The 25,498-nt window shown below is 37.7% G+C and overlaps 1 protein-coding gene across 3 annotated transcripts; it reads right to left on the reverse strand.

Annotated features, from left to right (window-relative positions):
* Positions 1–5,620: 5,620 nt before the first annotated feature.
* C8H11orf54 (chromosome 8 C11orf54 homolog) lies at positions 5,621–25,284 on the reverse strand. 3 transcript variants are annotated; one of them, XM_065882093.1, is made up of 8 exons: positions 25,230–25,284; positions 17,268–17,366; positions 12,951–13,024; positions 12,666–12,767; positions 11,387–11,563; positions 9,790–9,939; positions 6,729–6,845; positions 5,621–5,794 (listed from the first exon to the last, which is right to left on the reverse strand). In XM_065882093.1, the coding sequence occupies exons 1-8, from the start codon at positions 25,282–25,284 to the stop codon at positions 5,621–5,623; spliced, it is 948 nt and encodes a 315-aa protein (XP_065738165.1). The 3 variants fall into 3 exon arrangements, with proteins under 3 accessions (XP_065738165.1, XP_065738167.1, XP_065738166.1); XM_065882095.1 differs by lacking the exon at positions 11,387–11,563; XM_065882094.1 differs by lacking the exon at positions 9,790–9,939.
* Positions 25,285–25,498: the final 214 nt, after the last annotated feature.

The following is a 25,498-nucleotide window of genomic DNA, read 5'->3' on the forward strand; positions in this document are numbered from 1 at the left end:
TAAATAAAAATAAATTCCAAATGGAGTAAAGATCTAAGTATAAAAAACAGTGAAGTCGTCTGCAGACTAAGATACACATAAGGTATATACATACCTAAGTCCTGCTTAGAGGGAAGTGTTCTACAAAAATATTTGTCAGGGGGCTTCCCAGGTGGCGCAGTGGTTGAGAGTCCGTCTGCCAATGCAGGGGACACGGGTTCGTGCCCTGTTTTGGGAAGATCCCCTATGCCGCGCAGCGGCTGGGCCCGTGGGCCATGGCTGCTGAGCCTGCGCGTCCGGAGACTGTGCTCCGCACGGGAGAGGCCTCAACAGTGATAGGCCCGCATACCGCAAAAAAAATTTTGTCAGATTTTGAGGGTTTATGGAACTCAAATCTACGAAAGGGAAGAACTGAACCCCACACCATCTTTCAGGATTGAGGAGGCAGAGATCTGCCAGGCTCTGAATTAAAATCCCGGAAGTAACAGAGTAACAGACTCTAGGTAGAAGTGGCCTGAGTTTTATTTAAAATGCAACTGAGCCCCAACCCAGCTCCTTCTCCGATTACAATGAGCTAATCAGTCTCACACTTCATCTGCCTAGCAAAACAAAGGTGGAAATCCTCACTGGTGAAAGATACCATCTTAGCAGTAGTAAGGGGTAGGAAAAAGTGACTGATAAAACATAAGCAAAAACAAATAATAGGAACTAATTCATGGATGATCAAAACATTGGTGATGGAAGACAAGGACTTTAACAGATTAGTATGTTAAAAAAGAAAAAATAGAGGACTTTTCTGGTAGTCCAGTGGTTAAGACTCCGTGCTTCCAATGCAGGGGGCATGGATTCAATCCCTGGTCAGGGAAGTTCTGCATGCTGCACGGCCAAAAAAAAAAGGAAAATGGACAAAATGGATGAAAAGATGGGCAGTTTCAACAGAAAAATTTCAGTCTATAAAAAAAAAAGATCAAATGTACATTCTAGACTAAAAACTAGATGCAATTAATAACCCAAGGTTTACTAAGAGATTTGACACAGCAAAGTATTAGTGAACTCAAAGATTGGACAATGGAAAAGTCCAAAACACAGAACGGAGTGTAAGATAATTTGGGATACACATTCAAAATTCTTACAGTCATTAATAAGCTAATAAGGGAATACTGTGAATATCACCCCTTTTCCTGCTTCCTCTGGCACAAATACCAGTTTTTCTTAGTTTTAGTGCCCTACACCCCAGACTGTAATGTAGTTCTTCACAGCTGGGGCCACCCTCCAGATGAAGCACCAAGAGAAAAGAGAGAGAAAAATGGGACCACAAGAAACCCATTTCCTGATTCCTCTGGAATCATTTTTCCTTGGTGTTTTAGGTAACAGCTACCCTGATACCACTGGTACAGCAGTGCAGCTCTGACTGCACTGGGACTAGCCTCTGGGCAGAGCCAAGACATAAAAAAGAAACAAGAAAAAAATGGAGACTTTCACACTGTGGCCTGCTGAGGCTCCCTTTCCTGGTTCTCTGGCCAAAAAGAACTGTCTCTTGGGAGTTTTTGCTGTCCATGCCCATTGCGTAGTTCTGTGACCCAGACCGCCTCAGATAAGAGAGGAAAGAAAAATCAGGAAACTCATCATCAGTATTGTTCATTCTTCAAGTTTTGACTTCCCTCTTCAACCATTCAGTCAAAATGGTTTAATTTTCAACAGTGTTCTGGGAGTTGCTTTTTGTATTTTATCCAAGATTTTGTATTTTGGAATTGTGGAAGAAATAGCCTGTTGTGTTATTGCATCTTGGCCAGTACCGGAAATTCATGTGTTCTTTAGTAAATTTATTTTTGTGTTTGTGATATGAAGTGTCCTCTAATGTACAATACCTTACAGGGTAATACTGATAGGACTTATCCTTTCTTACTTTAATTATTTGTTCATATGTCAGTCAGTGTCCCCAGCTGACTGGGGTAGGCCTGGTACAATGCTTGGCACATTGATGGTGTTCAGTAAATTGTCCTGGAATGAATGGTAGAACAAGCCACACGGAGGCATCACAGAGAACCTAAAAGGAAGCTGGGCTTTTAAAACCGAAAGCAAATGAGAGTCTGCTTTTATTTTTTAAAATATTCATTTATTTATTTGCCTGCACCGGGTCTTAGTTGCAGCACATGGGATCTATTTCCCTGACCAGGGGTCGAACCTGGGCCCCCTGCGTTGGGAGTGCGGAGTCTTAACCACTGGACCACCAAGGATGTCCCCCTATCCCATATATTTTAAAATGAACTGGTAGGGCTCTATAAAAGCCCTACTGGGATTAGACTGATGTTGAATTGAATTTATAGGTTTGAGAATTGATACTTCTATGAGATTGCATCTTCCTGGATGTACATGTTTATTTTGATTTATTTGAGTTTTCAACAGTTTTATAATTTTCTCCATAAAGGTTATATATAATTTTTGTTAAATAAAAATACTGCTGTGTACTTTTGGTAACATTGTAATTGGTATCCTTTTCAGATTTCCTTTTTTTTGGTTTTGACCATGTCACTGAGGCTTGCAGGATCGTAGTTCCCCAGTTAGGGATCTAATCCCGGTCCTTGGCCCTGAGAGCACGGAGTCCTAACCACTGGACCGCCAGAGAATTCCTGCCAAATTTACATTTTTAACCTATTTTTTGTTGGTATGCAGAAATACAACTCATTATTGTACATTGATTTTACAGTTAGCAATTTTTTCCCCTTGTTGAAGTATAGTTACAATATTGTGTTAGTTTCACGCGTACAGCAAAGTGGTTCAGTTATATATATTTTTTTCTCAGATTATTTTCCATTATAGATTACAAGATATTGAATATAGTTCCCTGTGTTTTACAGTAAATCCTTGTTTCTTATCTATTTTACGTATAGTAATGTGTATCTGTTAATTCCACATTCCTAATTTATCCCTCCCCCACCCGCTTCCCCTTTGGTAACCGTAAGTTTCTTTTCTATGTCTGTGAGTCTGTTCCTGTTTTGTATATAGATTCATTTGTATTATTTTTTAGTATGTGTGCTGCCGAAGCGAGCACATTTGTATTTTTTAGATTCCACATTTAAGTGAAATCATATATTTGTCTTTGTCTGAGTTACTTAGTATGATATTCTATAGGTCTATCCATGTTGCTATAAATGGCAGTATTTCATTCTTTTTTTATGGCTGAGTAATATTTATATTTAGGAACCTCTTTGAACTCAGTCTGTTAATTTAGCTATAGAGTCTCTTGGGTTTTCCAAGAAGTCAGTCATGTTTTCTGCTGAAAAAATTATTTTTTCCTTCCCTTTCAGTTGTTATACCTATTCTGTCTTTGTCTTTTTTTCCTGGTTGAAACTCCAATAGTTAATGATATTGGGCATCCTTGTCACATTCCTAAAGTGAATATGGTATTAACATAATTTTGCAAATATCTACCTAGCTAGCTAGCATTTTAAAAATTGCTTCTCACAATATGCGCTAGATGTTAGCTTCATGGAGTTCAGGTGATCCTATTTTGTTTACAATGGCCTCTGCCATTTTTTGAAAATACCAAGTCCTCTTCTGCCTCTGAGCCTTTAAATCTGCTGGAAAGGATGTTCCTCCAAATAACTCCATAATAATGGCTCACTCTCTCAGTTTTTTCAGGCCTTTGTTCAAATGTCTCTTTATCAGAGGCTTTCCCCCATCTCTCTCTATAAAATGTGTCATATAGAGTCTGAGTCCACCTTTGATGTTTGACTGCTGACAGCTGTTAAGCCTTACCCCACTCCTTCCTCCCCTTCTGCCCCACGTTTGTGCAATAAAGCCTGGCTGCTTCTTGCTTTGCCACCTGTGGGAAATTCAAACTGCATGCAGAACCATCACCCTGGCCCAACCCCCTAACCACCATAAAACCCCCAAGCCAGTCTCCTCTCTCTGTTCTCTCAGGCCATTTTTGGACTTGCTTGGGAGCTGCCCTGCTTTCCCCAGAAAGCCTTACTAGGGGAATAATAAAGTCTTTCATACACCCTTGGTATGTGTGTGACTTCATCAGTCTCAACATCTGAGCTGAATTTTGGGTGGGAGTCCACCTTTTCTCAGTGTGGATGCCCACAACAAAATAACATCCTCCTTCACAGTCCATCTTCTGCTTTATTTTTTCTTCATAGCACTAGTACCACCTGACATAATATGTATTTGCCTTCCCCTACTATATAAATGACTGAATGATAGATCCCAACATCTAGTGAAGTATCTGTCGTAATCATTCATTCAACAAATATTTGAGTGCCCACTTTGGCCAGGTTCTCTTAAAGGCAATAGTGCTATAGTGGTGATCAAAGCCCTTGCCATGGAGCTTACATTCCAGAGGGCAGGGTAGGTGTTCATTCAGTATGTATTTGTTAAATGAATCAATACTAATATTATTTTTGTCTGGAGGTAGGATATTAAAAAGAAACACAATATCATATTATGAATGTAAAGTTTTTATTCATTTCTTTTGGTACAAACTAGTGAATATTTAGGAATTTATACTCACAGGACATGTTATAGTTAACATCCAAAGACAAAAAATATTTCTTGACAATTTTTTATATGCTTAGTACTAAAAAGCTCCTAACTCAGTGTTGGCATTACAAGATTAGAGAGTTGTTGTTTTGGGCTCATGATTATTATAGAAAAACACTGAGGAAAACTTCAGTCATTACAATTGGTAAAGGTATAACTTTACATTTCATGAAGGATAGTAGTCATATTTGGCAATAGCCTCATTTATAAATTAAAGTATACTCACTTCGAGGTTGTATTTTGATGCTGTTTCTTTTCACTTCTTGCAAATAACCAACAAGGCACAAACTGCTTCCAATTGACAGTCCAAACAAAGGAGGAATCATGGCTAACCGTCTGGTTGCTAATACTTGTTAAAGGCAAATTGCAAACTTCAGAGTATGGTTCAACATCACCAAAAGGAGTAAAGTTGCTCCCTCTGACCACCTTATTCCATGAAAAAAGTGTACTTTGACTTCTAAAATGGATTTTAAAAATTCAGTAGAAAGGTTTAGCAACTATCAACATTTCCAGCACTGATTTTTCTAATACCCAGAAACATCCACTTAGCAGTTGTAAGACTAACTTGAAAAACTGAATATACAAATGTAAATTATTGCCATTAGCTAGTAGGAATCATCACTTGATTCTTAATCCTGTTTATATTTAATTATAAACATAAGACTGATTTTTTTTTTTTTTTTTTTTTTTTGCGGTACATGGGCCTCTCCCGTTGCGGAGCACAGGCTCCGGACGCACAGGCTCAGTGGCCATGGCTCACGGGCCTAGCTGCTCCGTGGCATGTGGGATCTTTCCGGACCAGGGCGCGAACCCGTGTCCCCTGCATCGGCAGGCGGACTCTCAACCACTGTGCCACCAGGGAAGCCCAAGGCCGATTTTTAGAATAAAAAGAATGAAGAACATCTCCATCATGTGTCTTTGTTCCCAATAATCCCTTTCCGATAGATCTGTGAAGTAATACAGAGCACAGTGTCGACATACCTTTCATTTCAAAGGCCAAAAAAAATAGGGCTTATTAAGTAGTGAGATCATTTCTATTAGGCTTTATATTAGTATCAATTAATGAGTTAATCAGTCAAACGAGTAATCAGTTGATTTAATCTCGCCCAAATGAATGGGTCTCTGTTGGTTGATCAATGCGATAGAGAAACTCTGCAGGTAAGAAGTATCCAAGATATTCCACTATATCTGGGGTGGTGTCATAATGGTAGTGTCCACCTTCTCCATGATGACTAAAACAATGAGTGTGCTCCAACCGCAAATCAAACCCCTAGGACAACAGAGAAGCTATCTGTTAGTATTCCAATTATTTTGCATAGAACTTGTTTAAGGGGATGGGAGACCTTTTTAATTTATGTTACAATAATTTTTATTTTTATTTTTTTGGTAGGTAATACAGTCACATGATTCAAAATTCAGAGAGTGCAAAAGCATACATTCAGTAAAATGTATCTTTCCATCTCCTGCCCTCACTTCCTTTCCTAGAAGGCAACCAACGTAAGCAGCTTCTTCTATATCCTTCCAAAAGGATTATTTTTAATTTATTACTTGTATGGTAGTACTCTGCACCTACTGTGCTGTATGTTGCTCTTCTTCATTTAACAGTATAGCTTTCAGATCTTTGTATATCAGAACATAAAAGAGCTGCCTAATTCTTTTATATCTATGGTATTCTACTGTATGTGCATACCACTTTCCAACTGACATTAGATTATTTACAGTTCTTCTGCTATTACAGCAATGCTGTCATGAATAACCCTTTTAACTAGTCATTTTATGCACATAAGCATATATTTAATGATAAATTCCTAGATATGTAATCACTGGATCAAAAGATATAGTCAGTATTTTGGTAGATATTTGCTTTAAATTAGTCTATATTATTTTTCTAGGGTAGAATATTAGAATATAATGAACAGTATATAAAACAGCAAATAAGATGATAGGAGACCTGAATCCTGTCCTGATTCTACTATTTAATAATGTGACTTTGGGTGTTATTTAAATGCCTGTGCCTTCAATTCTCCAAAGGTAAAATCTGCTCTGCCTAAATCATAGGTGGTCAGATACTTGCTCCCTTACCTTTCAAGACAATTCTACAGACTACTCTAGTTCTTAAATAAGAACACAAAAAGTGCCTAATTCTAAAAGAATATTCTAAAAATCAAGCATTATTGCAATGTAAAAGACAGACATAGACTTACTGGGTCTCTGGAGATAAAAACTGGCAGACAAACCAAAGGAGCCTTCATCTCATAAAAACGTAACCATTTATTCACATCTTCATCAGAGTTCAATGGGCAGGAAGAAAATTCTGCTGGCTACAATAAAAGGACATTAAACAAGTAAACATCGAATATTATTGAGCTAAAAATTTATATATAATTTCATTCTTAAAACCTTTAAGCCTTCTTATACATTCTATTGTTATTTTTGGCACCAAGAGAAGTTATATACCCTAGTTTTCAAAAGGACCACCAATCAATGCGTACACACTAAAAGATATGAATGAATAAATAAAGGAGTCTCTCAGTTTTCCTATGAGTATATCCTCATCCCAGTCTTAAATGTCATTATTTATACTGGTAAATGAAAAAAAAGGAAGACATTGAAAGTGGGGTAGGAGCATCAAACAGAATAACAGACTTAGGAATAAACTTAAGGAGGCAAAAGACTTGTACACTGAAAAGTACAAAGCATTGCTGAAACGAATTTTAAAAGACTCCAGTAAGTGGAAAGACATCTTGTGTTCATGGATTGGACAACTTAATATTGTTAACATGTCAATACTATCAAAAGCAATCTAAAGATTCACTGCATTCCCTGTCAAAATCCCAATGACGTTTTTGCAGAAATACAAAAATCCACCCTAAAATTCATACGGAATCTCAAGGGACCCCAAACAGCCAAAACAATCTTGAAAAAGAAGAAGGAAGTTGGAGGTCTCACACTTATTGATATCAGACTTGCTACAAAGCTACAGTAATCGAAATAGTGTGATACTAGCATAACGACAGGCATACAGATCAATGGAATAGAATAGAGATCCCAGAAGTAAACCCTTGCATATATGGTCAAATGGTTTCTCACAAGGATGCCATGACCATTCAATGGAGAAACGGCTGTCTTTTTAACAAATAGTGCTGGGAAAACTGGATATCCACATGTAAAAAAATTAAGTTAGACCCTTACTTTATATCATATACAAAAATTAACTAAAAATGGATCAGACACCTAAATATAAGAGCTAAAACTGCAAAGACTCTTAGAAGAAAACATAGGAGGGAAGTTTCATGACATTGAATTTGACTTTTTGGATATGACATCAAAAGTACAGGTAATAAAAGGAAAAATAAACAGGTGGGACTACGTCAAACTAAAAAGCTTCTGCACAGCAAAGGAAACAGTCAACAAAATAAAAAAGGCAGCCTATAGAATGAGAGAAAATATTTACAAACCATATATCTGATAAGGGGTTAATATCCAAAATATATAAGGAATTCAATAGCAAAAAAAAAAGCCCAATTAAAAAATGATCAAAGGACTGAATTAGACATTTTTCCAAAGAAGACATACAAATGGCCAACAGGTATATGCAAAAGCACTCAACATCACTATTCATTAGGTAAATGTAAATCAAAGCCATGAGATATCACTCACTCTAGTGCAGATGGCTGTTCTCAAAAAGACAAGAGATGAAAAGTGTTGGTGAGGATGTGGAGAAAAGAGAACACTTGTACACCGCTAGTGGGAATGTAAACCGGCATGACCATTATGGAGGTTCCTCAAAAAATTAAAAATAAAACCACCATATGATCCAGCAATTCTGCTGGGTATATAGCCAAAGGAAATGAAATCACTACCTTGAAGAGATATCTGCACTCCTATGTTCACTGTGGCATTATTCACATTAGCCAAGATTGGGAAACAACCTAAGTGTCCATCAACAGATGAATGGATAAAGAAATTGTTATCTGTATCTTTTTAGTTGTGATATGTATATGAAATATTATTCAGGCATAAAAGAAGGAGGAAATCCTGCCATTTGTAACAATATAGATGAACTTGGAGGACATTATACAACACTAAGTGAAATAAGCTAGTCACGGTCAAATATTGCATGATATCATTTATATGTGGAATCTAAAGAAGTCCAACTTAGAGAAACAGTATAATGGTGGTTGCCAGAGGATGAGGGGGTGGGGGAAATGGGGAAATGTTGATCAAAGGGTACAAACTTCCAGTTATAAGGTGAATAAGTTCTAGAGAGCTAATGCACATCATGGTAACTGTAGTTAATAATAAAGTATTGTTTACTTGAATTTTAAGAAATCCTATAATCCTTTGGTATTTACAAATAGATTTAGCTAAAATTTTGTCGTGAATTGGGAAAGTAGTTTCACAAATGTTGTGTCTTTCTATGCAGAATCAGCTGGCTTGCCATTTAAAATTATCAGGATAAAAAACATCAAAACAATACATTTGCTAATGGCTTCATTGTTAAAACAAAAAGGACATTAAGTTATAACACTTTTACACTTCATTCATTTATTTGTTCACTCACCTACCAAAAATTATTTTAAAAGTCCTAGATGACCTGGTCTGTCTTCATATAGTATTCTGTCATTAATGTCTTATAAACTTATTATAGTTAGCCCATAAGATAATAATTTTCGTGAGTTCTTTCCCTAAAACCACAACCATCTTAATAGCAAAGTCTATATAGGTGTTCTAGCAATGAAAATAATCAGTTTCTAAGGCTTATACTCACATCTATCTCAATCTTTAATACAAATTGAGAAGAAAGTTCTAATATATTAATATGAAAAAAGGACTCCAGCTGGACATTATCATACAAGTTGCTTTACAGTATTGTTTGTCATTTAAATTTGAAAGCAATATGATCACAGTAAAAGGATTTGTTCAGGGTGTCTTTAAAAGTTAAATTCTCAGGTCTTCCCTGGTGGTCCACTGGGTAAGACTCCGTGCTCCCAATGCAGGAGGCCCAAGTTCAATCCCTGGTCAGGGAACTAGATCCTGTATGCATGTTGCAACTAAGAAGTCCACTAAGAAGCCGGCATACCGCACTAAACGTGCCACAACTAAGACCCAATGCAACCAAAAAAAAAAAAAAAAAAATTTTAAAAAAAGGTTAAATTCTCAATGTATATTAAAAAAAAATCCTACGATCTTAAGCACATGCACGCGCACGTGCGCAAACACACACACACACACACACACACACACACACACACAGGCCTTTACCATAATATGAGTCTTCACTTTTCCCTTCTGAATCACGAAAGTACCTCCCATTCCTACAGGCTTATCTCCATAATGTTTTTCAAGAGTCTGTCTCATACAAGTCACAAAGTTAAGTTTTCCAGTTCTTCTTTTGGCTTTCACCTCAATGACCTAGAGAGGACATAAATATACATACCATTGTTCTAAGCTGCAAAATATTATGTAAATAACTACCCAAGTGAAACATTATATAATTCAGTGCCATTAAGCAAATATTCACTTGTTTGCTACGAGCACCCAGATATGAGCAGAAGTGTCTCAATCCTCTAAGTCTTAATAATATATATAGTATTATATATATATATATATATATGAATTATGTATCATTTACTCTAATAATGTCGTATCCGTGCTTTCTTGGACTGAGAAAGAGAGTTATAGCTAAATTTTATAAATTTATAGCCAAATTCTACACTGAACTCTAGAGATTCTTATATGTCAAGGTGGTAAAAGACTGAGAATCCTTTGGTTTAAAGGGATTAACTTCTGATAACTGGAGGGAGGAGAAATGATTATGTTTTCTCATTTCCTTTAAAAATCTGGACTTCTGTTACCTCCACTTTATTAGGTATTTTTGCTTCACTATCTCATTTCCCAAAGTGGCTGAAGTAGTTATCTCTACAAGGTCTGGGAGTTCTCACAACAGCTAAAACTGAAGTCATCTTTAAAAAAAAATAACAGCTTTATGGGGGATATAATTCACATACCATACAATCCACCTGTTTCAAGTGTACAATTCAATGGGTTTCAGTATATGTATAGAGTTGCGCAACCATCATTACAATTTTGGAACATGAAATCATCCTTTTGTTTTGTACTAACAGGAAGTAAATATGAAGTGAGGCATTAATTCTCCTCACCTCTTCTATAACTTTTTGCTCCCATCATTTCTATCTCAATCAATGTCTGATCAGTCTGAAATGAGTAAGTTACATATATACTAACTATATAGGTAGACATTATCTACTTTAGCTGCATGGTTCATCTATTTGACTAACTCACTCCCCACAGGAACATCCTATTTTAGTTCCTTGGAAAAAAAGCTATTGCTTACTAAGTATTATTTTTTTTTTCTTTTTAAAATTTTTGTTTGCGTGTGTCTTTGTTGCTGCGTGCGGGCTTCCTCTAGTTGAGGAGAGCGGAGGCTGCTCTTTGTTGCGGTGCTAGGCCTTCTCGTTGCGATCGCTTCCTTGTTGCAGAGCGTGGGCTGTAGGCGTGCTGGCTTCAGTAGTTGTGGCGCATGGGCTTAGTTGTTCCGTGGCATGTGGGATCTTCCCAGACCAGGGCTCGAACCCATGTCCTCTGCATTGGCAGGTGGGTTCTTAACCACTGCGCCACCAGGGAAGCCCAAAGTATTATTCTTAACCTTAGTTTTAAATGAGACTTTCACTCTGCCGGTAGTACTTTCTGAATCTTTCATAACTGGGTTATTTAAAGAGGTTTGGGACTTAGGTAGCTTTGGATTTTCTTAAGAAAACTACAGTAGTAGCAATAAGCATGCAAATTTTTAGCTATCTGAGAACTCTTGGAGAATACTGCATTTTTAGAACAAAATCACCTTTCCAGGTTGGCCTTCACTGGCAAAAAGATTAGCCAGTAATGCAAACCCAAAATCATGATATTTCTCACTGTATTTCTCAAGTAGGCACCCTCCATCTGCAGAGTTAACATGAGCAAAGTAACTTCCATTCACAGGAGGTTTGTGTTCACTTTCTGTTTGAACAACTGGCATAAACTGAAAAGAAAAGTAAATAAGGTAATTAGTCAAGCCTAGTATCTCTATGCAAAGAGAAGCTCTTGAATAATGTAACAAAATATTTTATCCTAGACTTTAAGACATTTTATTTCAAGATCTAATAATAAAACATGAAAAATAAAATATTTAATGTCAGATTCAAAATGTTAAAGATTTACAAATATCAAAGAAACTGAAAAAAAATTTTAGAAAATGTTTACAGTATTATAGTGTTTCTATAAGATTGTGACATTTGCATCAAAATTTCTCATTTTATTACTTACTTATTTACTTACTTACCTACCTACTTACCTACTTACTTACTTAGTTCCCTGACCAGGGATCGAACCCGGGCCCTTGGCAGTGAAAGTGCCGCGCCGCGTCCTAACCACTGGACCGCCAGAGACGCCCTTAAAATTTCTCACTTAAATTTTAAACTTTTTCTGTCTTGAACACTAGGCAAATTATATTAATGTTTCTGTAAAAGGACTTGTATGATTATTGACCAACAGTCACAGATGTAAGAGGCTGTGAGAGAATGGGCAGACTGAGCAGGTTATTCTCCTGTTTGTGAGATGTGAAGAAACAGTGATGTTTTTATGTTGGAAATGTGTTAACATACATAGTGATAGATATTACCTTTTGTAAACAATAATCATACTACTGGGGTAAGTCCCCGCAATTTGGTCTGAAAGAGGGAGTTGATTAGATCATTAAATATTTCATTCATCTTCTGATTGAAAGCTGCCCTTATACCAGCAAAGATCATAGAGAAGTTAGGAATCCTCTGATGTGTAAGGACTGAAATCTTTCACAGTCCAGAGTCCTCAGCAAATCACAGTAGGACCTTCGATGGACTCCTCAAATACTGAGTGTGTGCCATAAGAAAATCTAAATTAGAGATGAGTGCTCCATTTCAGTTGGACTAATTGGAGCATGTGCTACACTCCAAATTGTATCAAACAGTAACAAATCTGTAGAGAGGTATGACATCAACCACTTACAATTCATTCAGAAGACAAGATTTCTGATAGGGCAGTAAAAGGAAAAAGGCAAACTAAGTGTCAAATCAATAAAGTAAAATAATTATATATATGCTGACCTCAGAATTGAATCCAAGAGTCTGAAATGGGCCTGCTCCTGCTCCAAGAACAAAAGCTCCAGGAAGCTGGATTTCTTTTGCGATTTTATTTAGATCATAAACCTATACAAGAGGAAACGCATATTATTTAAATCTTACTTATATAAATTCCCAGGTTTACTTTTTATTACTACATCCATTAACATTTCCTTGTCAAATTGGTCAATGGACCTTCTAATAATAAAAATAGGAATCAACCCAATTTTCATAATCTTCATGTGAATGTGAAAAGTAAAAGAAACTTACTTTTTTTTTATTTATAAGAGGCAATAAGTAAGGCACACCTCCTACTTCTGCAATTCTAGTTTTCCCACAGATACCTAAAAAAAATAAATAAAACAAGCCATCTTAAAAATAGGCAAACATCTAATTTAAGTATAAAATGCCAGAAGACATTAATTTATTAAGAGTATATAACTTTTCAGTTCATAGTTTTACAAATAGCAGGGGTTGGACAATGTAAGTAGCTAGGATCCCTGTCCTATGCTAACTTCCTGTGTTTCTAATACTGTCATAACCAAGCATGACTTGTTATAGTTAGTTAGCATAAAGGCAATCGTAAGTTGATGATACACAACACTGTAAAGCAACTATACTCCAGTAAAAATTAATAATAAAAAAAAAGAAAGTTGATGATAGGGCAAGGGCTAGAACTGGAGCCAATGTTTGGATTGGATGAGGTTTCTAGAATTAGTCTATAATGACTTATTCCTTTAAAAATCTTTCTTTTGGGGGAGGGAGGGTTTTAGCTAAAATTATATTTTAATTTAAAATATTTTGGTAAAATATTACTTCTTTTAAAAATCCATATTGAGAAGTCCTCTTGTTAGAGTTGTTTGTTCCAAGGTTGTTAATAAAAATGACAAGTAATTTTAGGTAACTTCAGATGCTAGGAACTTTCTACTTACAGTTTTAATTAAACGTCACAGGTACAGCTAGACACTGTTTCGGAAAAGGCACATTTTTTTGTTAATGTAAGGTGGAAAATCATTACCTTTTATCTGAGAAAAAGTAGTCTTATAAATTTTATACTAACATCATTCCATAATAAATGTAGATATAATTGCTCAATTCAGCTATGCAGAGGACACATGTACAGAATTCTGTGAGGTTCCATTTATAATTAGGGATTTTGGAAATGTTTTCCATGGGATCGGCAGAAATTACTTACTTGTAAGACTCATAAATGATAGTAACATTAAAGTTTACAGAAGCCATTAGGACCATTTTAGTAGTCCAGGGAAAAGACAAGTAATGAGCTAAAAACAGATGAGGAAATTAAGAAAAAGAACAAAGAAAGGAGAATAGGCAGCTACGGTGAAGGAATGAATTGTAATTATTGACCTATAGCTAAGAAAAAGAGAAAGCTAGGTGAGATACACAGATTTTAAAGTTGTTGTATCCGAGCAGAATTAAAACCACAGGAGTAGATGGAAAAGCCAGAGAGATTGGACAGAATGAGAGGATGAGGAAAGAATTCTGGAAAGATCAAAATTTAAGAGCCTGCCAGAAAGAGAAAGGAGCCAGTAAAAATGAAGAAGAAAGAACATCATGGAGGAAGGAAAGGCACCAAGGAAGAAGAGGCAAAGAACCAAGGAGAGAGGAGAACCAAGAGGAGAAATAATATCAGGCAGCAGTGGCCAACCAGTATGAAATGTGTAGAGAGACTGTAAGCAGATAGGGTAGGAGGCCCTGGAGAAAGAGAACCAGGAATGGTTTTCTTGACATAAGAGAACTCATTTTGGCCTAAGCCATTTTGTGATCTAAGCCTGGCCACAATGCTTGCCCTTGAACAGGTCTCAGCAATTAATGATATTAAGGGAACAAAGGAATGCAGGAACAGAAAAAAGGCAGTGAAACAATAGTGCAGTGATAAAGCAGAGTCCTACTTCCTCCTCAAGGGATATAAATAATAATAAATCTTGGAGTTCTGCAGGAACTAAGGCCCCCACCCAGGTGGAAGATGGAATGATGATGTTGACCCTCCAGACTTCAGTCAACTAAAGCTTGGACTCTGTAGACCTTTGCCCCAATTCTATGCTGAATTCTCCTCTGCTCAAGCCCCGTCATGAATATGCATGTACTCTTAGGTTAAAACTTCCCAGTTTTGCTGCCGGGAAGACACTGCTTTGGGAAAGATCCCCCAGTGTTCTCCTTACTTGCTGCAAGTGACAATAAGTCCTTCCTTCTCTAGTGCTTTGGTTGGGTCTATTGGCTCAACACCCACCAAGAAGTGAACCTGGTTTTCGGGTAAAACGACGAAATAATACTAGTAAACACGCCAAGATCACTAGTAACAAGACCAGTTCATGTAGAAAGTACCTAAATATGTTTATGAAAGATCATATATGTAACATATGCATACATATCTGGCTTCCTTAGTATGTAATTTAAAGACTTACAAATTATTGACAAGAACCTAGAAAACTCTTTTTCAAACCAACCCTTTGGGTGACAAAATTAAGATTAACTATTTTTCCTTGTACTCTTCTGTGTTTTCTGGTTTTTAATTATTTAATCAATTATTTATTTTGGGGTAAAATATATTACCCTTATAATCGGAAGAAACATAGCTATAAAAAAGTATTATGATAGGGACTTCCCTGGCAGTCCAGTGGTTAAGACTTTGCCTTCCAATGCAGGGGGTGTGGGTTCAATCCCTGGTGGGGGAGCTAAGAGCCCACATGCCTTGGCGCCAAAAAAACCAAAACATAAAACAAAAAAAAAGTATTATGATAAATGCTTTTAAGGTGTGAAGAGATATTGCCATCTCATACATAAAACTTCTAGAATTTACAGGTCTACTTAAAATCAAAGACTGTTTGAACTAGAAAGACCCAAAAAGAACATTTAACCCAAATCCCACTCCCCCCACCCCCATTTTAATGTATCTGAAGCCCAGATACATTAATTGGCTTACCCAGGGTAATGAAACCTTAAGTGGCAGAGAAAGAACTAGAGTCCAGGATTTCTACATAAAACTGCTTTTTAATAAAGATGTCAATTACATAATAAAAGAGTGAGTAAATGTGACTGTTTCTCTCCAAATTCCTCATCACAGTAGGGTATAATAAGAGAATGTTGGACTTTGGAAGCAGACAGATCTGGATTTGAATCCTGATTATGATTCACACTGAGATTACTTAGCCTCTCTTCAGCTTCAGTTTTCTCATCTATAAACTGGGGCTAGTACTTACCTTGCAGTGTTATTATAAAAATTAAGACATCAAATATAGATATCCATCATACTGTCTGACAAATTATATTTACTTAATATTGAAACTGAATGGTACAGATGAACCTGTTTGCAGGGCAGAAATAGAGACACAGATGTAGAGCACAAACGTATGGACACCAAGGAGGGAAAAGTGGTGGTGCGGGGGTAGGGGGGGCGGTGGGGGACAGTGGTGGTGGTGGTGGTGGTGGTGTGATGAATTGGGAGATTAGGATTGGCATATATACACTAATATGTATAAAATGGATAACTAATAAGAACCTGCTGTATAAAAAAATAAATAAAATGAAAAAAAAAAAAAGAAAAGAAACTGAGCAGGACCCTGTGGGGCTCCTGGGCACAAAAGTCTTTTGGTGTCCCCTGTTTTTTTGTTGGTAGGAAATAGGCTTCATTCAGCTTCTGTGACCTTCCCTGAGTTCCAAAGGGCAAGTTCAAACAGTTGCTAATCAGGGAAGGGAGGGGATGAAGAGACAAGGGAGGAGCAGTTAAGAAACAATAGTGTAGCCTTGGGGCAGGGTCCTGGTTCCTCCTCACCAGATATACATAAATATATCTTTGAGCTCTTCTGCAGAACTAAAACCCCCACCACATGGAAGATGTTAACTACTTGATGAAACATTCTTCATTCCAGAGAGAAGGTTACAGTTCAATAACCTAGAGAACCATAGATGGTGGGACCACCTGAGATGATCCTTAGACTGAAGGAATGCAAGCCTTGCAAGCACTCTGATCCTTATGAGAAGTCCCTCCCCTTGACTGTAAGACTCCCCACAACCCCCCTCCCCGAGTTTGGGACAGTTTTGAGGGCATTAGGCCTCTGTGGCCCCCTTTGCCTGGCAAAGTAATAAAAGTATTCTTTTCTACTTCACCCAAAACTCTCGTCTCTGAGATACAATTCGGCAGTGCTGCACAGAGGCTGAGTTTCAGCATCAATATTAATTTCCCTTCTCACTTTAAACACTGGCTGGATAATCACTTGACAAATTTGTTGACGGGATATTAGTATTTAATAGATGATTCAAATAAATACAAGGCTTTTAAGATCCCTTGAATGAATGAATGAATGAATAAATAAATGAATAAATAAAAATTACAGTAAGTTTCCATAACAGTCACTTGAATGATTAAAAACAAAACTCTCATGTGATATTCAGGATTCTAGCCTATTGAATATCTATTATATAACCTGTGAAAGCTACAAAAGTACATAAAACACCATATTTTTCTACAAGGGTATAAAATGAAATTTGTCCAATATTAGAAAACACAGAAATTAAGCACAATTTAATCTAAAAGTTGGGGAAATATCCTTTGGAGATATTGCTTACCTTTTACGGGAAAGGTAAATGGCTCCTTGGTCAAATTAGGGCAATCAACTACAGAGACCTGGACATCAGCAAAGTTATCCCTTAGCCCCTTCTGCAGAACTAATAAAGACAAGGAAAAGGGTTAAACATTAGGTAGAAATTTGTCATCACATATCAAGTCTTCCCTCAACTGTTTTGTGTGTCATACTTCCAAACTAAACTTGTGTAATTTACTATTTTTTTACTTTTATTTTTTGGATGCGCTACATGGCATGTGGAATCTTAGTTCCCTGACCAGGGACGGAACCTGCGCCCCCTGCAGTGGAAGCATGGAGTCTTAACTGCTGGACTGCCAGGAAGTCCCTAAACTTGTGTAACTTAAAAGGAGGGGGATAAGGGACTTCCTTGATGGTCCAGCAGTTAAGACTCAGCACTTCCACTGCAAGGGGTGCGCCCCACATGCTGTGAAGCGCAGCCAAGCAAACAAACAAAAGGAGGGGGAAATGGTCTTATTAATGAATAAAATCAGAAACTGGACACATAATCACAAGATACATATATTAAGGTACATAAATACTTCCATAAATAACACTGTAAACTGCAGTGGTTAGAAACCACTGAAGATAAACACTGCACTCAGGTGAGGACTACGTTTCTTTTAGGGAGAGGATTCCAAGTATTGAAATGTAAATATTTAAACTGCTAGAAAGTAAGCAATTACATGCAACACCTTCATTAATGCTTACAGAAAAAATGTTGAGCAAAAGAAGTAAGACATGGGGCTTCCCTGGTGGCGCAGTGGTTGAGAGTCCGCCTGCCGATTCAGGGGACACGGGTTCGGGCCCCGGTCTGGGAAGATCCCACATGCCGCAGAGCGGCTGGGCCCGTGAGCCATGGCCGCTGAGCCTGCACGTCTGGAGCCTGTGCTCCGCAACGGGAGAGGCCACAACAGTGAGAGGCACGCATACAGCAAAAAAAAAAAAAAAAAAAAAAAAAGTAAGACATGAAAGTATGTGTTATATGACTCATGTATTTCAAAGACAGGCAGCTAATCTAGGGTTCTAACAGGTCAGACAGTGGGCACCTCTTGGGCGGCTGGGGGAGGGGAAGGGATCCCACACACGAAGGGGGAAATTGGGGAACCACTGGGAGGGCAGAGGATCAAAAGTGAGCATGGCCAGGTTTCCCCTGCCCACTTGGACCCCCAGGAACCTATTTAGATCCCAGGCCTGATCCTCTGCCCAGCTAGGCCCCCTCTAGCTGTGTGGATCCTGAGGGAGTGAGAGGGAGGGAAGGGGGAGCAAAAGTAAAGGCTGGACCTATGGGACTGGCACCCCTGAGGGGTGGCCAGCGGAGGGAAGGAGTTACTACGCCCAGTGGGACCCAGTCATGGTTAGGGATCCAGCAGTGACGGGGGAGACCGTGGGGGAGACAGTGAGGGAGGGGCACAAACGAACGGAAGGGAACGGAGCCAGTGCTTTCCCTGTCCTCTTAGGCACCAGGGAGCCTGTTGGGCTCCAGGGCCTAATCCTCTGCCCTTGGAGCCTCTCTTCTGCCAAGCAGAGCCTAAGCCCCACCCCTACACCCCCACCCAGGGCCCCACCTCTACACTCAGAGACCCCCTCTGAGACCCCCTCCAATGTGTTGGGCCTAAACCCCACCCACACACCCTCACTCAGGGCCCTACTTCCAAACTCCAGAACTCCACACTCCAGAGGGCCTCCTTTCGACGTGCTGCCTCTCCCCTTCTGCAGAACTCCACACTCCAGAGGGCCTCCTTTCGACGTGCTGCCTCTCCCCTTCTGCGCAGGTTCTAAGCAGAGGCCCCGCCCCACGCTTGAACATCACCCTGCCTAGGCCCCGCCCCATGCTCAAATGTCACACCCCCACCCGTCCAGGTCCGACCCCACCCAAAACCCCACCTCTGCCTAAGTTCCACCCCCTGCCTAAACTCTACCCCTATAGCCAAGGCTTTTTAAAATTTTTCTTTTCTTTTTTCCTCTTTTAGATTGGGGTTCTGTTTTACCTTGTAGATTCATTGTTGTTGATTCTTTTATATTTTTATTTTTTCCTAATCTTTTATTTTTCTAATTATATTTTATTCTTTATACTTTCTTAGTGATCTCTCCTTTTGGCTTGTTCCCCCCCACCTTTATTTATTTTTCTTTTTTCTGTTATTTTACCTTGTTGCAGTTGTTTCAATTATTTTATTTTTCTAACATATTTTTTATCTTTCTAATTTTATTTTATTTTTTATTCTTTCATATTGTACTGCTCCATTTTTTCTTTCTTTCTTCCCTTTTTTTTTTTTTTTTTTTTAACTGTGCCACAAAGCAGGCAGGATCTTGGTTCCCAGGCTGGAGGTCGGGCCCGAACTCCTTTGGTGGGAGCTCTGAGTCCAAACCGCTGGACTAACACAGAACCTCAGACCCCATGGAATATCAATTGGAGTGACACCTCTGGGAAATCTTCATATCGGCATCAAGACCCAGCTCTATCCAACTGCATGTAAACTCCCGTGCTGGACGTCTCAGGCCAAACAACCAATAAGACAGGAATACAGTACCACCCATCCAAAAAAAAAAAAAAAAAGAAATGACAAAAAAATTTGTTACAGACGAAGGAGCAAGGTAAAAACCACCAAGACCAAATAAATGAAGATGAAATAGGCAAGCTACCTGAAAAAGAATTCAGAGTAATGATAGTAAAGATGATCCAAAATCTCAGAAACAGAATGGAGAAAATACAAGAAACATTTCACAAGGATCTAGAAGAACTAAAGAGCAAACAAACAGTGATGAACCACACAATAACTGAAATTTAAAATACTCTAGAAGGAATCAATAGCAGAATAACTGAGGCAGAAGAACAGATAAGTGAGCTGGAAGATAAAATGGCAGAAATAATTACCAGGGAGCAGAATAAAGAAAAAAAAATGAAAAGAATTGAGGACAGTCTCAGAGACCTCTGGGACAACATTAAATGCACCAACATTCTACTTATAGGGGTTCCACAAGAAGAAGAGAAAAAAGGAAGGGTCTGAGAAAATATTTGAAGAGATTATCACCGAAAACTTCCCTAACATGGGAAAGGAAATAGTGAATCAAGACCAGGAAGAACAGAGGGTATCATACAGGGTAAACCCAAAGAGAAGCACGCTGAGACACATATTAATCAAACTATCAAAAATTAAATACAAAGAAAAAATATTGAAATCAGCAAGGGAAAAGCAACAGATAACATACACAGGAATCTCCATAAGGTTAACAGCTGATTTTTCAGCAGAAACTGCAAGCCAGCAGGGAGTGGCAGGACATATTTAAAGTGATGAGAGGGAAAAACTACAACCAAGATTACTCTACCCAGCAAGGATCTCATTCAGATTTGATGGAGAAATTAAAACCTTTACAGACAAGGAAAAGCTGAGAGAGTTCACCACCGAACCAGCTTTACAACAAATGCTAAAGGAACTTCTCTAGGCAGGAAACACAAGAGAAGGAGAAGACCTACAAAAACAAACCCAAAACAATTCAGAAAATGGTAATAGGAACATATATATTGATAATTACCTTAAATGTAAATGGATTAAATGCTCCAACCAAAAGACATAGAGTGGCTAAATGGATACGAATACAAGACCTGTACATATGCTGTCTACAAGAGACCCACTTCAGACCTAGCGACACATACAGACTGAAAGTGAGGGGATGGAAAAAGATATTCCATGAAAATGGAAATCAAAAGAAAGCTGGAGTAGCAATTCTCCTATCAGACAAAATAGACTTTAAAATAAAGACTATTACAAGAGAAAAAGAAAGACACTTACATAATGATCAAGGGATCCAACAAGAAGATATAACAATTGTAAATATTTATGCACCCAACATAGGAGCACCTCAATACGTAAGGCAAATACTAACAGCCATAAAAGGGGAAATTGCCAGTAACACAATCATAGTAGGGGACTTTAACACCTCACTTTCACCAATGGACAGATCATCCAAAATAAAAATAAATAAGGAAACACAAGCTTTAAATGACACATTAAACAAGATGGACTTAATTGATATCTATAGGACATTCCATCCCAAAACAACAGAATACACTTTCATCTCAAGTGCCCATGAAACATTCTCCAGTATACACCATATCTTGGGTCACAAATCAAGCCTTGGTAAATTTAAGAAAATTGAAATCATATCAACTATCTTTTCCAACCACAATGCTATGAGACTAGATACCAATTACAGGAAAAAAACTGTAAAAAATACAAACATGTGGAGGCTAAACAATACACTACCAAATAACCAAGAGATCACTGAAGAAATCAAAGAGGAAATCAAAAAGTACCTAGAAACAAATGATAAAACACAATGATCCAAAACCTATGCGATGCAGCAAAAACAGTTCTAAGAGGGAAGTTTATAGGAATACAATCCTACCTCAGGAAACAAGAAAAATCTCAAATAAACAACCTAACCTTACACCTAAAGCAATAGAGAGAGAAGAACAAAAAACACCCAAAGTTAGCAGAAGGAAAGAAATTATAAAGATCGGATCAGAAATAAATGAAGGAAATAATAGCAAAGGTCAATAAAACTAAAAGCTGGTTCTTTGACAAAAGAAATAAAATTGACTCATCAAGAAAAAAAGAGAGAAGACTCAAATTAACAGAATTAGAAATGAAAACGGAGAAGTAACAACTGACACTGCAGAAATACAAAGGATCATGAGAGATTACTACAAGCAACTCTATGCCAATAAAATGGACAACCTGAAAGAAATGGACAAATTCTTAGAAAAGCACAACCTTCCAAATATGAACCAGGAAGAAATAGAAAATATAAACAGACCAATCACAAGCATTGAAATTGAAGCTGATTAAAAATCTTCCAACAAACAAAAGCCCTGGACCAGATGGCTTCACAGGCGAATTCTATCAAACATTTAGAGAAGAGCTAACACCTATCCTTCTCAAACTCTTCCAAAATATAGCAGAGGGAGGAACACTCCCAAACGCATTCTACAAGGCCACCATCACCCTGATACCAAAACCAAAGAAAGACGTCACAACAAAAGAAATTACAGGCCAATATCTCTAATGAACATAGATGCAAGAATCCTCAACAAAATACTAGCAAACAGAATCCAACAGCACATTAAAAGGATCATACACCATGATCACGTGGGGTTTATCCCAGGAATGCAAAGATTCTTCAATATACACAAATCAATCAATGTGATATTAACCATATTAACAAACTGAAGGATAAAAACCATATGATCATCTCAATATATGCAGAAAAAGCTTTTGACAAACAACACCCATTTATGCTAAACACTCTCCAGAAAGTAGGCATAGAAGGAACCTATCTCAACATAATAAAGGCCATATATGACAAAGCCACAGCCAACATCGTTCTCAATGGTGAAACCATGGTTTTTGGAAACTGAAGCCATTTCCTCTAAGATCAGGAACAAGACAAGTTTGCCCACTCTCACCAATATTATTCAACATAGTTTTGGAAGTTTTAGCTACAGCAATCAGAGAAGAAAAGAAATAAAAGGAATCCAAATCAGAAAAGAAGAAGTAAAACTGTCACTGTTTGCAGATGACATGATACTATACATAGAGAATCCTAAAGATGCTACCAGAAAACTACTAGAGCTAATCAATGAATTTGGTAAAATAGCAGGGTACAAAATTAATGCACAGAAATCTTTCATTCCTATACACTAATGATGAAAACTCTGAAATAGAAATTAAAGAAACACTCACATTTACCACTGCAACAAAAAGAATAAAATACCTAGGAATAAACCTACCTAAGGAAACAAAAGACCTGTATGCAGAAAACTATAAGACAATGATGAAAGAAATTAAAGATGATACAAACAGATGGAGAGATATACCATGTTCTTGGATTGGAAGAATCAACATTGTGAAAATGACTCTACTACCAAAAGCAATCTACAGATTCAATGCAATCCCTATCAAACTACCAATGGCATTTTTCACAGAAGTAGAACAAAAAAGTTCACAATTTGTATGGAAATATAAAGGACCCTGAATAGCCAAAGCAAGATTGAGAAAGAAAAACAGAGCTGGAGGAATCATGCTCCCTGACTTCAGACTATACTACAAAGCTACAGTAATCAAGACAATATGATACTGGCACAAAAACAGGAATATAGATCAATGGAACCGGATAGAAAGCCCAGCGATAAACCCATGTATATATGGTCACCTTATCTTTGATAAAGGAGGCAAGAGTATACAATGGAGAAAAGACAGTCTCTTCAATAAGTGGTGCTGGGAAAACTGGACAGCTACATGTAAAAGAATTAAATTAGAACACTCCCTAACACCATATACAAAAATAAATTCAAAATGGATTAGAGACCTAAATTAAGGCCAGACAGCATAAAACTCTTAGAGGAAAACTTAGGCAGAACACTGTATGATATAAATTACAGCAAGATCCCTTTTGACCCACCTCCTAAAGAAATGGAAATAAAAACAAAAATAAACAAATGGGATCTAATGAAATTTATAAGCTTTTGCACAGCAAACAATAAAAAAAGACGAAGAGAACACTCAGAATCGGAGAAAGTACTTGCAAACGAAGCAACTGACAAAAGATTAATCTCCAAAATATACAAGCAGCTCAGGCAGCTTAGTATCAAAGAAACAAACAACCCAATCCAAAAATGGGCAGAAGACCTAAACAGACATTTCTCCAAAGATATACAGATTGCCAACAAATACATGAAAGGATGCTCAACATCACTAATCATTAGAGAAATGTATATCAAAACTACAATGAGGTATCACCTCACACCAGTCAGAATGGTCATCCTCAAAAAATCTACAAACAATAAATGCTGGAGAGGTTATGGAGAAAAGGAAACCCTCTTGCACTATTGGTGGGAATGTAAATTGGTACAGCCACTATGGAGAACAGTATGGAGGTTCCTTAAAAAACTAAAAATAGAACTACCATATGACTCAGCAATCCTACTAGTGGGCATATACAGTGACAAAACTATAATTCAAAAAGAGTCATGTACCACAATGTTCACTGCAGCACTATTTACAATAGCCAGGACATGGAGGCAACCTAAGTGTCCATTGACAGATGAATGGATAAAGAAGATGTGGCACATATATACAATGGAATATTACTCAGCCATAAAAAGAAATGAAATTGAGTATTTGTAGTGAGGTGGATGGACCTAGAGACTGTCATACAGAGTGAAGTAAGTCAGAAAGAGAAAAACAAATACCATATGCTAACATATATATGGAATCTAAAAAAAAAAAAAAAAAGGTTCTGAAGAACCTAGGGGCAGGACAGGAATAAAGACACAGATGTAGAGAATGGACTTGAGGACACGGGGAGGGGGAAGGGTAAGCTGGGACCAAGTAAAACAGCAGCATTGACATATATACAGGACCAGATGTGAAATAGATAGCTAGTGGGAAGCAGCTGCATGGCACAGGGAGATTAGCTCGGTGTTTTGCAAGCACCTAGAGGGGTGGGATAAGGCAGGTGGGAGGGAGACGCAAGAGGGAGGGGACATGGGGATATATGTTTGCATATAGCTGATTCAGTTGGTATACAGCAGAAACTAACACAACACTGTAAAGCAATTATACTCCAATGAAGATGTTTAAAAAAAAGTTAATAAAGCAATACTATACAACTCTTTGGGCACCACACATATTTAAATCGTGGATTACCATATTCATTTTCATTCTGTAAAGTTCTTATCTCATCAAGAATCTTTGAATTGTGAATTTAGATTTTTTTTTGAGGGGCAGAGTTTTGGACTCTCTCAATAAAAACAGTACAGAACAAATACAGAAAAGGAAAATTAGTTCTGTATCGAAAGTGCTATTGCATAAAGCTTATCTTAGAATGTTTTTATTTAAAAATTTTTTTCCTTAGGATAATTTAAAAAACTCAGTATTGCATTTACCTCCAACAAGCTCCTCTAGACTTGGCACATGAAAAGAATACTCAGCACAAGACATCTTCTTTCTGAAACAGGAAGGGGGCAGGACACAACCTTTAAAAGAATGACATAGCTGTTGGGGGACGCAAAAATTAGTTAGAACCAACTAGGTCCAAGATGGTAGACTTCCAGTAGAACGTGAGCCTCATTATATGCTCATTGTAATGCATTAGCATCTAAATGACACACCCACAGGTGCCATGACCATAAAAGGCCAAAAGTGGGCAGTGGCC

This window comes from Phocoena phocoena, chromosome 8, assembly GCF_963924675.1.
Source record: "Phocoena phocoena chromosome 8, mPhoPho1.1, whole genome shotgun sequence".
NCBI classification, from domain to species: Eukaryota; Metazoa; Chordata; class Mammalia; order Artiodactyla; family Phocoenidae; genus Phocoena; species Phocoena phocoena.